Genomic DNA, 15,133 nt, shown 5'->3' with positions numbered 1-15,133 from the left:
TAATATTTTTTAGAAGAGTTTATAATTATATCTTTTAGATTTTTCATAAAGAATAATTAGTAAATTGTTTTATTTCTTTAAATTTTTAGATATATGACTTTCCACGAATGCAATAATTGGGAAATTGTTTTATTTCTTTAAATTTTTAGATATATGAGTTTCCACGAGAGCAGAATATATATATACTGAAAATAAGACAATTCTTCAAATTTCTAGTAAAGTTTGTTTCAGTAAGCATTGATTTCCAAAATGTTAAGAGGAATATCCCACAAACTCATTAGACCAAATAAAATGATTTCTACAAGAAATTTACGATCTAACCCCTTTCAAATCAACATATTCAAACATCAGATACAGCTAACTAAAAGGTCGTCGATAGATAAGAAATTATGCTAAGTGAAGCAATAAAGTACCCCAACTTTGGTGTTCAAAAAATGTGATGCCGTAACGCAACCCACATGAAAAACCAGAACACACTGGATAGTGGAACTCGGATCAAGATAAAGGATACGATCATATTAATGCTGGAGGAGAGCTTCTATGGATTCGAAGAAAAGAGGGGCCATTTCAGGGCTTGGTGTTTTTACCGCACATTTAAGGCCAGGGATACCGATGGCTGCAGTAAGTTCGATCAAGAAAGGGATCCCTCGAGGAATCTTGGCAGATAGATACAAAACTTCTTGATTTGTGTGCTTGCGCTTCGCAATAAAGAACATGTTGGATGCAGCCAACCGGTCTATGATTGCTTCAAAACTATTCACCACAATTGCTGGGAAGTCTTTGGAGATCTCATTAGAATCAGGTAACGATTTCCATGTCTGCAATGCACAGAGGCGCGAAATCAATTTCCAGAAACATATTGCTAAATAGTTCATGTCGTGTATATGTATTTATGAATCTATGTGCATTGGTTGGTTTTCTAGTTGCTTGCAAATCAAACATACATTCAACCACATTCCACAATTTCCCGAACATGCATATATCTATCAATTATATTTGACAGCTAACATTTTCGTCAAAAGTTACCACAGTGGCAGTGTGGCTCCTTCTGCGCAACTTCAGGAAATGTGAGCCAAGTAATGGTTTTGTATGTTCGCCCGTGAGGTTATTAACATACAGATAATCTCTAATGGTCGTATCATGGTGAATGATGCTAAATGTTTGCCAGCATATATAATATGTTAAGGTGTCTCAAAAGCAGAATAAAGCACAGAAGGATTCGATAAATGAATTACCTCATCACCCTAACAAATTAGCTATGAGAAAAGTTTTGTACCTCAAGAAATGCTGATCGCTCCATTTTCCCATCTTCAGCAAAAAATACAGGCATAGGAATGCTGTCATTAAAATACCATACAGGTTGCTGATTATTTTTCAAAGCAACCTGCAGAAGTGTACTTGGTGGACCAGGGGAAACGTTCTGGAACAAAACCATAGGTAGAAGAGTGCTTGCAGATGTCCCAGGTAGCAATTGAGGAACCTGATTGAAAAAGGATATTAGCCGGAAACAAAGGGTAAAAGCCAACATCCTAGCAAATTGTTAATGATACATACCTGAAGAGGTCCAGCTGCAGTCAGACCGATAGTGTTCTTGTTGAACTGAATCATGAACCCATCAAGTGGAATCTGTGAATTGTTCTCAAATAACATGCTGTAAAATATTTGGCCATCTTTCCGGATCAGCTGGGCACGGATTTGTAGACCTTGACCAGTAGGTGCAGGTAATAGAACTGGTAAAGGAGGTCTGCAACTCAAAAAGTTTTAGTTTATGAATGTTCTGGTTAAACATGTTTAAACAAGAAAATAAAACACATTGTAACCACAACTGAATTACAACAAACATACCCAGAAATGGTCGTAGGCTGATCCTCTGATGCACTGTTGTTATCTAAGCCAATCAGATCGAGTAAATCGGGTATGGCCACAGGAGCGGCTGGTGCAGCAGCTGGTTGCCTTCCAGCTGCATTCTGAGCATTACCTGTGGCAGCTGGCGATGAAGCACCTGCATCAGCAGCTTGAGCAGATGATTCAGAATACCCTCCTTCGCTTCCATCGGGATAATCCTCTTCCTCAGTTTTCTGGATGGTTTTCACACGTGTTACAAATGCATCAGGGGGCTTATGATAGACAGAGGACAGTGTAGCAATGTTAGCAAGAAGCTCATCCAGGAGAGAAGGGTCGAGTTGATTTGAATCATCACTTATCACAGGCTTTTCAGCTAAGACGACATCCTTTGCTGCCTGAAATTTTAGAAAATCGTTATTAATGAACTATAGAGAGATATATGCAAACAAAAAAGGTTCCCTTGCCTAAATGGGGTGATAAGCTACGACACAAATAATGGAAAGACTTGGGACCTATTAACTATAAACGCTGAAAAACCCAGCACTACCAAGCCAGCAAGTACAACCTGAGTTGTAGGCTTGAAAACCAACCAACTGGCCAATTTGTCCACATGCCCAACAGGGTAAACTCAAGGCCTACACAACCAAAAACACCTAGACCTAAGCTGGCACCAGCAATGCTCAATTAAACAAATGCACCACATCAACCCCCGTACATCTGAACACCAGAAAAGAATTTCTTTTCTTTTATTTCTTCAAATTTTCCAGGTGTAACACGAGGTGAAAATCAGAAACATATTCTTGACAAAAAGTTGGTGAGTGAGAAAATGGAATATCATGAAGCAATAAAGCAGCATCTTACAATTTTAATAAAAAGTATGGTTACCTCAGGATCGGTTGATAGGAGTCGCCAATATATGTAAGCACGATCTCTAAGATCTGGGTTGTCAGTTTCGACTGTGGCATTATTCAAAACAACCTGTTCACAAGATTATAATGAAAGCCACATTCTAAACATGCATTTAAAAATACTAATGAAAAATATTAATTCAAAACTCAGTTTGAATATTGGAAATTTTGAATGACCTCCAATTGTTACATGGAAATGCACAAACACGCATGTTAACGGAACCTGGATCATCTGTTGTGGGCTTTCAGTTGGCTTCTTGAGGAAAAGTTTGACCGTCGCTGTCAACAGCTGTAACTGAACTTGTGGAGGTTCCTCAGGAAATGTTTCCAAAAAGCTCTCCAAGAGCTCATCAGCGTTATCAATTCTTTCAGCATATTCACCAATGATCCAAATCATTGATGCCTGTAAAGAAATATGGAGGAAAACAAGCTCAAAATGGCCGGAAAGAAACATTTTGAATAGAGTCCACATGATCTCATCTCTCAAAGTACCTTTGCTTCTGGCTCGTCCAAGGTGTCCAAGTTCTCACAAAGTGTGGCAATGATGGACTCATAACTGAGACAGAGAACATATTTATTTTAGTTTAGAAAGACAAAACATATTAGAACAAGTCCGACACTAATTACCAGACTCAAAGATAGCAACATTGACATACGTGTTAGGGTATCTCCTAAAGATATCCTTAATCACTATGATAGCTTCTTGAACAACATAGTTTACTTTGATCTTGATCAACTCAAGCAACACGCTGATACACCGTTCAGCAGCTCTCTCTAACTTGATTGCACATCGTCCAATGGCACGAACAGCTTTTCTGACAAAATCCACATCTACTTCTGTAGCATACTCTTTGAACTCCAATAAAACCTGCAAGCACAAGTGTAAAGAGGATCATAATAGAACATAATCAATTCAAAAACAAGGTAAGATATGCAATCTACTGCAACCAAAGTCAACTTACTTGGTCTATATTTCTATCTGATGCAAGCTTTATCATGATTTCCAACTTTTCCATCTTCACATAAATTGGATCATTGTACTTGCAAAAGAACACCTAAATGGAAAAGGCAGCGCAAGCATTTGTAGATTCAACTACATGTTTGAGTCTTTAATCCTAATTCAACTGTGCATAAGACATCATGTAGAACTACCTTGATTTCATGGGCAAGAATTGTGGGTCTCTTTTGCACAATAAGGTTTATGTTTCGCAAAGCAACATATTGAATCTCGGGCTCAGCAGACAGCAATGTCACAAGAGGAGGGGCCATCTTCTTGCAAAGATTCCGGACTACATCAGTGCTGGTAATTAGTTCCATCTGTAAAAGGATCATCTGCAATATTGTTCCACAAGATTACATCATCGGTAACGAGCTTTGATTGTCACGACAGTGACAAATGGAAAAGGTAAACAGGTAAAGGAAAAATAGACGCTGATAAACAACTAAACAAAGTTAAACTCGTTCAAAGAATTCTAGATGCAAATCACAAATGACTATAACCTTGACAGCTGAAAGAACAACTGCAAAATTAGCATGTTGTAATCGCGGCGTAACTCGCTCCACTATATTTTCGGCTTCACGAGCATCAGCTGCCTTATACTTGGAAAGAGCATCCAAAATAAAAACTTGACCCCACCTGAAGGTGGAATATTATTGTTACAGCACGATAGATCATGGAAAAATAGGCTGCATCTTTTGACAAATCAAACAGAGCAGGGTATAAACGTTCCACCAAATATCAGTCCTATGCTAAGCAATAAGTTCAACTTTTTATAATGATGAATAACTCCATTAACAAACGGAAGCATAGAAATTAGCAAATCAACACCAGATGTGATTGAATGCCAACTTAGAACACGCATATAAAACTAAACATATGGATGACTTAAGTGCATAACAGGTGGGTAATGTTGAGTTTTCCTCCGAATAACGGTGAACCAGTCATGCAGTTTTTACTCACTCGGTGCATTCATTCAGAGCAGTAAGAAGCTTTGTGAGCGTGTTACTAGTGATTTCAAAGATGGGTCTGATACTGTTCTCTTGAATTTCAGCAAGTGCAGCAACAGCATTTGCGACAACCATGGGATTGTTGTCCGAAATTAAATCCTTCAGAGCATCTAGGAAACCTCTATCCTCCACCAACTCTGCATTTATGTCATAAAGCTTAGCAACACATATAGCTGCCGTCTTGCGAACATATGGGTCATCATCCTGATATGAAGAGAGAAGAAAAAATGGCATAGCTTAGTTCGTTCATCACTCACCACATTTCACTCATGTCCTGGCCATAGTAAAATGAAATCAAATGAAGAATATATTGCATAAGAAAAATTGGTAAACCTTGAGGCATCGCTGCAAGGGATCACATAAATACTCTGTAATTTTATCAACACGAATGCATCCCATTGTCCTCACCGCCAAAGCACGGATCAAGGGATTTGGGTCTTGTGAATCCTGAAAAACATGATAGCAGGAAACTTTACCCCTCACTACAGCCATTTACAAATTGTTTTAGAAGCCTTAGTCATTCATCAGAACAACACTGGTACAACATTTTTCAGAGATGTCTGTTCGTAGGAAAGGATAGTTAAGATATCACCCCAAACATGACTTACCAGCCACCAGCTTGTCATTATTTCTACAATACAACACATGCAAATATTTTAAGGTGCCTACCAAAGTTCTATTTCATACACCACCTAAACTAGCACAACCACTCTCATTTATTCACTACAGTCCCACCCTCTTCAATCATTCAAACGAAAACTAACTCTTATTGATGGGTGGTGTGGAAATCAGATGATCAAAGATTGTTAGCATAAAAAAAGAATACAGGGGTGAAAGCACTTTCATTGTCAGCGAGTACGACTTAGTTTCCACATGAAACATAAGGACTCTCCCTCAGTCCTTTTCATATTTATCTGAGGACCTCCACGGAAGAAATTTCTTTCCAGTGAATAAAAGGCACAAAATGCATTAATAACAATAAAACGGCAACAATTAATTGAATTTGTACACCGCAGATTTCCAAATACATATCTCGACCAGCAAAGTAACAATGGGGACTCACATGTTGACCCTAAGCATACAAACTATGAATATCCCAGAGCTCATGCAAATAAACACAACTGTTTACCTTAACAAACGTATTCACTGCTAATATAGCAAGATCAGGCTGGCTCTTTGCATAATTGATGAGATACAAATATACGAGCTTTTTAAGCTCCAAATTTTCAGTTTGCATACAATTCACAACATCCGTAAAGAGGGATGATACGTCCTTCCCCACTGTCATTGCAGCAATAACCTTCTTAACTGCATCTTTCCTCTTATCCTGAATCCACAAAGTGCACGTGTAAAAAATGGCACACCGCACACGATCAAATCAATGATTCAATGAATATCCACCCAGTCAAATAGATTCCCATGTCAACAAATAAAGTCCACAATTTTACCCACAAGATCACACCATGGCATGAATAGAAGTTAAGACCCCATAAATCAGACATTATAACGATAACTCTAACCAGCATTTCTCGTCAATTAGGCCAAAAAAATGATAGATCCGACTCTAATTCACACTACATCCACGAAGATCCCCGCAGATTCATCAACGCACAAATTGAAAACACCCTACAAAACATAAAGAGTGAACGGGAGAAACAAGTACCTTGTACTGAGAATTGAGTTCTTCTTTGAGCTCGGGGATTTCACCCTTTTTGGTGGTGGAGAAATACTTCGAATCGTGCCCGCTCATGGCTCCTCGATTTGCAGAGCTCCGCTTCCGCCGTGTGCAGACCAGTAGAAGGAGAAACAGGGGATCCGGCCGCCAATAATTAAAATCAAATCAAGAAAAGGAAAACGTAAAATCAAGACAATGGAGATGAAGCAGCGGGTATAATAGATTTGTCAATTTTGATGGAATTTTTTTTAATATGATAAAATAAAATAATTCTTTTTTTTCCTTTTTTCTGTTAAATAAATTAATATTATTTTCTTATAATTTTAAATTTTTATCCAGCATTACTCGTAAATAATGTACTATTAAGGGGTCTTAATGCAAATATCTCTCAGGCGTTTCGTTCCTCCTATTGATATATTCGGTCATCCGCCAACAAGAAGACACTGAATCTCATATTGTGCGAAATGGAAAATGGTACTTCTATTGCAAGAACTGATTGTCCGAATTAGATTTGAATTAATTCATATTTTCACGAGCACACAGGCAGTAATTGTAGACTGATACTGAATGGAAATGTTTTAAAAGTCTCGATACTCAATTTGACTTGAATATCGTTTGAATTCCAGGCGATAAAAGGTAGACCCATCAAAAAAATCAAGTACTCCAAGGTTCATAGAATTTTTCCTTTCCAATTCTTTTTGTATGTTTACTTCCCTGACCTTTTTAAACTGAAATGTCGTGGAATTTATGTGTTTTATGTTGTTTATTTATATTGAAGGAGGACCATAGGAATATAGGCGCTGATGAAGATAATTCTCATTTCCATGAAGATATTGACGAGGATCTTCGAGATGGTATTGGCGCTAATTTACAGATTGTGACATAAATTTTCCCCAACTTATATGGTGGTGATGCGTTTGTGAGGGGCTCATTTCATCATTTTGTTTAATTTGTCTTTCAGGTGAAGGGAAAAAGAGAGATTTTTCAAAATTGGAACTTAAACCTGATCATGAAAATCGGCCATTGTGGGCTTGTGCCGATGGTCGCATTTTCTTGGAGACTCTCTCCCCACTGTATAAACAGGCCTATGATTTTCTTATTGCCATTGCTGAACCAGTTTGCTGGTAAATTGGCACACTTTAGTTCTAAGGGTGCACCAAGGAAGTTTTGATTGTTGATTGATTGCTACTATACTTTTTTGTGTTCTAATATATGCTTCCAGTTTCTTTTTGTCCTTAACTAATCATTTAACATCCTACCACTATCGTCCATTTGTTAACTTGCATTGTGTTTATTAGCCTGAAATGCAATATGGCTCAAGTACATTGCAAAATTGTATGCCTAACTTTTTTATCCTATATGACTGTGTTTGATCTGCACGACTTAACAAAATATGTCATTCATAGTAGTAGTAGTATGGTTTGAGAAAATTTGTAATTGGGGCAATGAACTCAAACCTCTTCTGTTATTGGAATTTGGACCTATACACAATCTCCATAGTGTGAGCTAATATCTTTTCATACGTACTTATTTTTAAGTTATTACACTTGTGTGCATGTGCCTGGGCTTTCCTTTCGGTGGTTTAAAATTTTATTGCAGTTGTTTTGATGCTTTTTTTACTCAACAGGCCAGAATCAATGCATGAGTACAACTTGACTCCACATTCCCTGTATGCCGCGGTGTCAGTTGGACTTGAAACAGAGACTATTATTTCTGTTCTAAATAAATTATCAAAGACCAAGCTTCCAAAAGACATGATTGATTTTATTCATAGTTCCACTGCTAATTATGGAAAAGTGAAGCTTGTGCTAAAGAAGAATAAATATTTTGTTGAGTCACCATTTCCAGAGGCAAGATGTTCTACTCTACCCATTCTTCTGTTAAAATGAAGCTTATGATTTTGATGTTATATATATTTTTTTATTGCTATCAATAATTTTCAGGTATTGAAAAAATTGTTGATGGATGAGGTTATAGGACGAGCAAGGATTTCTGTTGAGGTATGTGCTTAGGTATTTGCCTCTGGATGGTTAGTACCTGTTACTGCTTGGCCAAATTTGTATGTAAGCTCATATAGCTTTTCTATTTTTGGTCCATAATTTGCTGTTACGTTAGGGAGTTCAAGGAAGTGATGGTTTTACAATAGGAAAATCTACTGGTGAAATAGAAGGCGGACACAATGAGTTGCTAAATGAAGTGGAGTTGGCAGCTGCAGCTGAAGAAAAAGAAACTCATTCGTTTGAAATTGATTCTGCTCAGGTTGGTCTTTGCGGATTTGGTTAGGGATTGGAAGTTTGTATGCTGCTGATTTTAGTTCAGAGACTTTATTTTCATTATGTAATCAAGTTCTGAGGATTACTATCCTTTGTAATCCAACATCATATTTTAATAAAACTTAGTTTCGTATCAAAAAAAAAAGTCTCTTGTTTTTAATATTTATTAATGTTCTTTTTAGCTGAGATGCTTCAACACTGAACCAGATATGACAATTCAATTAGCTTTTATCCATCATTAAATATTCAAAGCAAAATGCCATTTGGAGTTTCTCCATACTAAATATATTGATTTATAACTATTTACTTAGATAAACATCTGTGTGATCTACAATTTTACAGAGTCTAATCAAGTTATTAACATTGTTCTCATGGACATACAGTACATATGCCTATGCATGTTTTGAACCAACTACTTTGCAGGAAATTGTTTCAATGAGCGGACTACAGCTTAGATCTGTTACAAATTTGAGATGATAACGCAATCTGATTTCGTTTATGTTTTTCTAGCTACACTTACCTAGCCTGGTGGGAATTCTAATGTTTTAGAATTATATTATTTGATGCCATTTCAGCTAGGTTACAACGTATTCTATTCAGCATAAAAAGTATTCAATCATTTTGCAATGGATTGCATGGAATTAGCTAGTTTTCCGCTGACAGGTTGAAAATGTAAAGCAACGATGTTTGCCGAATGCTCTAAATTATCCCATGTTGGAAGAGTATGACTTTAGAAATGACACAGTGAGTGGCCCTTATTTCCTTCCCAGAATTGGAAAGTTATGTATATCGGAGATCATGATATCAGTAGTTTTAGTTATCAACATTAGGTATGCTTGGTGATTCCACCGATCGTCGTGGATATTGCAGGTCAATCCTGATCTGGAGGTTGAATTGAAGCCCCATGCACAACCACGACCTTATCAAGAAAAAAGTCTTAGTAAAATGTTTGGAAATGGTAAAGCATCCTACTTTCATATTCATGTGGTTATTTTATTTGTATTATTTGTCTGCCAACAATNTGTACATATATATAATAATTCCATGGGCCTTAAAAGTACACCAAGGATATTGCTTGAAGGATAAGGCTTGCAACTTCATTGAAGGGTTGCACCTTAATTTGTGTTGAGGTGCAAAGGCTGGATTTGCCTAGCCTTGAGCTTAGGCACAAGTCTCGTGGCTTTTAACTCTTAAAATATGGCAATATCTTCTATGAACATTTTGAATATGCAAATTTACATGCATATGAAAATAATCATATAAAGTAATTAGATGTTATGGAAGTGTGAACTTTCATTTTTATTCTGTCACTCTGTTATACTGGCTAAGAGAATTAACATTTCAGAGAAAAATTTATGAATCAGTACTTCATTATTTTTCTTATTTCAGGCAGGGCCCGCTCTGGTATCATTGTGCTACCGTGTGGTGCAGGAAAGTCTTTGGTTGGTGTTTCTGCTGCCAGCAGGATAAGAAAGAGTTGTCTTTGTTTGGCTACGAACGCGGTGTCTGTTGATCAGTGGGCTTTCCAATTTAAATTGTGGTCGACTATTACAGAGGAACAAATATGTCGATTTACATCTGACAGCAAAGAGAGATTTTGTGGCAATGCTGGGGTGGTGGTGACAACATATAATATGATTGCATTTAATGGCAAACGATCTGAAGAAGCTGAGAAGATCCTCGAAGAAATAAGAAACCGGGAATGAGGATTGCTTCTCATGGATGAGGTTTGTTAATTGTTTACATTCTTTGATGATGCATACATTTATTTTCTTTAAATTCCAGGTGCACGTAGTCCCCGCTCACATGTTCCGGAAGGTCATCAGTATAACAAAATCTCACTGCAAACTGGGTCTTACTGGTATGTTCGCGCCACGTTTATATAAACAAATCTGTAGTCATCCATGTATACTTGTTACCAGTGAATGATGAGTCAAATTGTTGTCACTATATGCAGCCACACTTGTGAGAGAAGATGAGAGGATTACCGATTTGAACTTCCTTATTGGTCCAAAATTATATGAGGCTAATTGGTTGGATTTAGTGAAAGGAGGGTTCATTGCAAATGTTCAGTGCGCTGAAGTCTGGTGTCCAATGACAAAGGAGTTTTTTGCCGAGTATCTAAAGAAAGAGAATTCGAAGAAGAAACAGGTATGTTGGAATCAGAATGACGTCTTTTTTTAATGTCTTAGATTGGATTTACTCAAGGAGTATTCAACTATGATTTTTCTAGTAATGTTGAATTAATGTTCAGTGGTATTCTGCGTATCAAGGACAATCTAATTTACCGTAACTAAATGTTCTCAGAGCACAAACACCGATCATTGATCAAAATACTTTCAGTGCCCCTTTTAATGAGACATTGGTCTTCAGTACCCCTGCTATGAAATAGTTCCATGTTTCTCTAATTAATGGAATATTTTTCCAACCACTTACGATTGAGCATGATTGGTTTCTTTTTTGCTTGAGTTTAGTAAAGGTTATTTTAACAAATATCTGTTTACATAAAATTTGAAATTCCACATGTGCTGTGTTTTTCCAACACGTTTTTCATTGCATATTTCAGGCTCTATATGTGATGAACCTAATAAATTCAGAGCTTGTGAGTTCCTTATCCGTTTCCACGAGCAGCAGCGGGGTGATAAGATAATAGTTTTTGCAGATAATCTTTTTGCTCTGCAAGAATATGCAATAAAGCTTCAAAAACCTATGATTTTTGGTGCAACAAGGTGTGCTTTTATTTGACATGCTTATGCTGTCACAATATTATGCCATAATAATTGGGTGGTGTGATTCGCAGCCACGCTGAAAGAACTAAAATTCTTGAAGCATTAAAACCAGTCGGGACGTGAACACCATTTTCCTCTCGAAGGTATGTAAGCACATTACTGCCCAAGTGTTGACATCCTCTTGGTAGAGCAACGTGAAGAGACTATCGTTTTCCCAGTGTCCTCGAATTCATCTATCACAACTATGTAGCATGTGGTGATGCATCACTATGTGCTTTCCTTTACTCATACAAGATGTTTTTAGAAGTGAGTTTTGTTTAGAAGCGAGTCAATTAGGACGTGTGATTTGTCTTTTATTCGTTATGCATTTGAAATATCTATTGTCGGAAATGAGGAATGTGCCTTGTATACAAATCTTCACCTGAACTTTCTTGCCCCACTCATATGATGCATAAGTTCCACAGCCATTTTTATTGTCGAACGCTATTACTAAGTGAATAAATGTTGTGATATCAAAATATGTGGACTGTGTTCACAGGCAAGCAGCTTTACTTTAGGCATGACTGATGATGTCTGTTTATCATTTCGTTTCATAAAATTGCTAATTTAATTACTGATGTGATGTCAAAATGTTTGCATCATGTTCACAAGCAAACATCTTTACTTCAGGCATGACTCATGATGTCTATTCGTCATTTGTTTTATAAAATTATTTATATTCATTTCAATGCCCTTGTTTTTTGTATCTGGATTTTCTGTTCCTTTCTCCTGTGAAAGCCTGTGGTAATTTTGGATGATGGAATAATTTAACTGATGTCTCTTTGCTTCCAGGTGGGTGATAATTCCATAGATATTCCAGAGGCAAACGTGATCATTCAGATTTCATCACATGCTGGTTCAAGGCGTCAAGAGGCTCAACGACTTGGCCGTATTCTCAGGGCGAAGGTAAGCTTTTCCTGGTATGCATGCTCACTATGAAGAACTGATGTAGGTTTAAAACTTATTGACCATTCAAATCTATACCATTTTTATAGTTATTTGCATTCGAAAAATGGTCTCGTTTTTCATGTACCAAGTGTAGCGCCCTTACCCGAGCCACTACTAAACAGACTAATAAGCATGCAACATTAAAACTTAATAACAACAATTAAACAGCGGAAACCAAATAACTTAATCATCTTACAACCCAAATCAAAACAGAACAAACAACAGCAGTCTTAAACATTAATACAACCATATCGAAACATAAGTCTGAACGAGAAAACGATAAACCACACATAAAACCTCCACTGGATCACCACCGAAAACCCAACTGCTCTAGCCACTGCCCTGGTCGTCCGCACCGTCCAACCTAAGACCTGTCCCGTGGAATGGGGTGCCCAAGATGAAAACATGGACGTGAGCAATAATCGCCCAATACGAGAATGTACGAGTATACAAACTGATATGATGCATGCGAAATGCAATATGCTCGGATATCAAGGATCAAGTCAAGAATCTCATGCTCAGTCTAGAGGCGCCTGAGTGTGTAGTCTCTGATCTGCCCTAGGCATGTTTTGGCTCCCACACTCATCATCAAGACGTGGACCTACAATGTCCAGGTCATCAGAGCCCGCGGGTCCAGTCGGACACTGTAGCTCTCGATGCCCCATCGTCCATAATACAGATAGGGCTGAGCGGCCCCCAACAAACGAGGTATATCTCAAAAGATATCAGGCTCAACATGATATGTCATGCATAATATGCCAAAGCAGTAAAACATGTATAATGCAACACATAAATATGCAGCATATAAGTGTGTATACTACGCTTGGATATCTCAGTCAGTACTCACGTACCTCACTAAAACAATCTGATAGAAAGCTCTTAACCTAGACAATACCAACAATATGAAATCACTATCAACCCAGATTCTGAATTACCAAACATGCTATAAAGTTCTTCCTAAAGGCTTTAGGGTTATACCTGCGTCCGTCTTCAGCCCGCTGATGATGTCTCGATCTCAGTTCACCGACCCTCCCTCGAGTCGACACTAGCTCCGAAACTTCCCGACACCAAACTTGCCCTAGAAACTGGCTAGAAAACCTAAGGTAAAAGACTAGAACTCTCTCTCTGAAGGATGCGGTGTAGAAAACAAAAGAATTCGGCTTCCATTTATAGGCTGCATCCGGACTATTTCGGAATTCCGAATCAATCTTATCTGCCACGTGTCAGAATCTCATTCGTCTGGTTGGATTTCTCGAGATAACGTAATCGGAAGTAGATCGGGTTATCCATTTAAAATTCGGTGGATCCAACAGATTAATCCCAAATGATCAATTCGTTAATAATACTTAATTAACAACTCTTTAATTATCTCTTAATTAATACTTCATTCAAAATACGAATTCGGGTCATTACATCAAGTATAGCCTGGACCCTGTATTCACATTGAGCTTGTCATTTTACGTTTTAGACTGACATTAACTGATTAGTTATGGCAGACTTTCTGGTTGTTTAAGTGGTTATTAGCACCTCTACTTCTATCAGGCTGTCAGTGTCACCTTTCAAAGAAATTTTTGGATAGGGATAAAAAATGATCTCTCTTTATTCTGAAAGAATATAGCCTTTGCTTGCATGTCATGCATAACTAAATCAATACTTTAAAGAAGTTATGGATTTTCTTCTCCTAGAAAATTTGTCGTATAAGAAGTTGCAGCTTTTAGATTTTGGAGGTCAGATAAATATTTGACACAAGATCCCCAAGAATCCTTTTCCTTTCTATACTGCATGGAGAACCATAAGATAACGCTATTTAAAGTAATTTGACCACTCTTTAAGTCAGTATATCTGTGATCTTCCAATATTTGATTCATTGTTGTTTTTGCTGGTCACCTTTATTCCATGGATATGAGAAATTTGTTATTCCGTGTGAGTTTGTTCTCATTCACATCTACCTCTGTTTGTGTATTTCCCTTGGCCTGAGTTTCTCTTCTTGTCTGAATTTATCAATTTAATAGGGTAAGCCTCAAGATAGGGTGATGGGAGGCAAGGAAGAGTACAATGCATTTTTCTACTCACTTGTATCTACAGACACTCAGGTATGGTAGTCTTCTCCTTCCCATTTACAAGATTTGCTTGCTCTTGTTTCCCCTGCAGTTGACCAGAAATAGCATTATTGATTTCTTTTTAATGCAGGAGATGTATTACTCAACCAAAAGACAGCAGTTTTTGGTTGATCAAGGTTATAGTTTTAAGGTACATAGCAGTTTCAAAAGTTTATGCACTTTAGCTTTCTTACATTATAACGAGTTTATGCACTCTAGCTTTCTTACATTATAACGACCCGACTATATTATCCCTTCAAGTCCATGTACTTGTTTCTTGAGAATATGTTTCATTTACAAATAAATGTTTGAATTGCATTCTGGTCATTTTTTCTAATGTTCAACTGTCTTTTCCAGGTTATCACGAGCTTACCACCCTCAGACTCAGGACCCGAGTTGAATTACCATTATCTTGATGATCAGCTAGCACTTCTTGGCAAGGTCTTCTTTATTTGTGTCCTTGTTTTGTGGCTTGAAATATTTATCCCTTTTCTAGTATTACTCAAGAGTGCTGATTACTTTATTTTTCACAAAATAGGTGCTAAGTGCTGGGGATGATCTAGTCGGTTTAGAGCAACTAGAAGAAGATGCAGATGGCATTGCTCTTGAA

General features: G+C 37.4%; 1 protein-coding gene and 1 pseudogene across 1 annotated transcript; one reads left to right on the top strand and one right to left on the bottom strand.

Annotated features, from left to right (window-relative positions):
* Positions 1 to 254: 254 nt before the first annotated feature.
* On the bottom strand, positions 255 to 6,670 carry LOC140970162 (beta-adaptin-like protein C). The gene is made up of 15 exons (XM_073431789.1): positions 6,424 to 6,670; positions 5,890 to 6,087; positions 5,094 to 5,207; positions 4,714 to 4,964; positions 4,254 to 4,389; positions 3,906 to 4,085; positions 3,716 to 3,808; positions 3,410 to 3,621; positions 3,246 to 3,309; positions 2,977 to 3,156; positions 2,731 to 2,823; positions 1,846 to 2,240; positions 1,555 to 1,744; positions 1,277 to 1,480; positions 255 to 818 (listed from the first exon to the last, which is right to left on the bottom strand). Exons 1-15 carry the CDS (start codon positions 6,508 to 6,510, stop codon positions 519 to 521), a joined length of 2,697 nt encoding a protein of 898 aa, XP_073287890.1. The 5' UTR covers positions 6,511 to 6,670; the 3' UTR covers positions 255 to 518.
* Positions 6,671 to 7,043: 373 nt separating this feature from the next.
* LOC140970180 (general transcription and DNA repair factor IIH helicase/translocase subunit XPB1-like) lies at positions 7,044 to 15,130 on the top strand (annotated as a pseudogene).
* Positions 15,131 to 15,133: the final 3 nt, after the last annotated feature.

The sequence above is a fragment of the Primulina huaijiensis genome, unplaced genomic scaffold (assembly GCF_012295235.1).
Source record: "Primulina huaijiensis isolate GDHJ02 unplaced genomic scaffold, ASM1229523v2 scaffold43369, whole genome shotgun sequence".
Taxonomy (NCBI): Eukaryota; Viridiplantae; Streptophyta; class Magnoliopsida; order Lamiales; family Gesneriaceae; genus Primulina; species Primulina huaijiensis.
This window is presented reverse-complemented; position numbering and strand designations above follow the sequence as displayed.

Bases quoted from the DNA above. Each gene is read 5' to 3' on its own strand.
- LOC140970162 (XM_073431789.1), bottom strand. From the start codon at position 6,510: ATGAGCGGGCACGATTCGAAGTATTTCTCCACCACCAAAAAGGGTGAA. The intron at 3,622-3,715 runs GTAAGTTGACTT...TTGTGCTTGCAG, and splicing joins CAGATAGAAATATAGACCAA to GTTTTATTGGAGTTCAAAGA. The intron at 3,157-3,245 runs GTACTTTGAGAG...ATTTCTTTACAG, and splicing joins TGGACGAGCCAGAAGCAAAG to GCATCAATGATTTGGATCAT.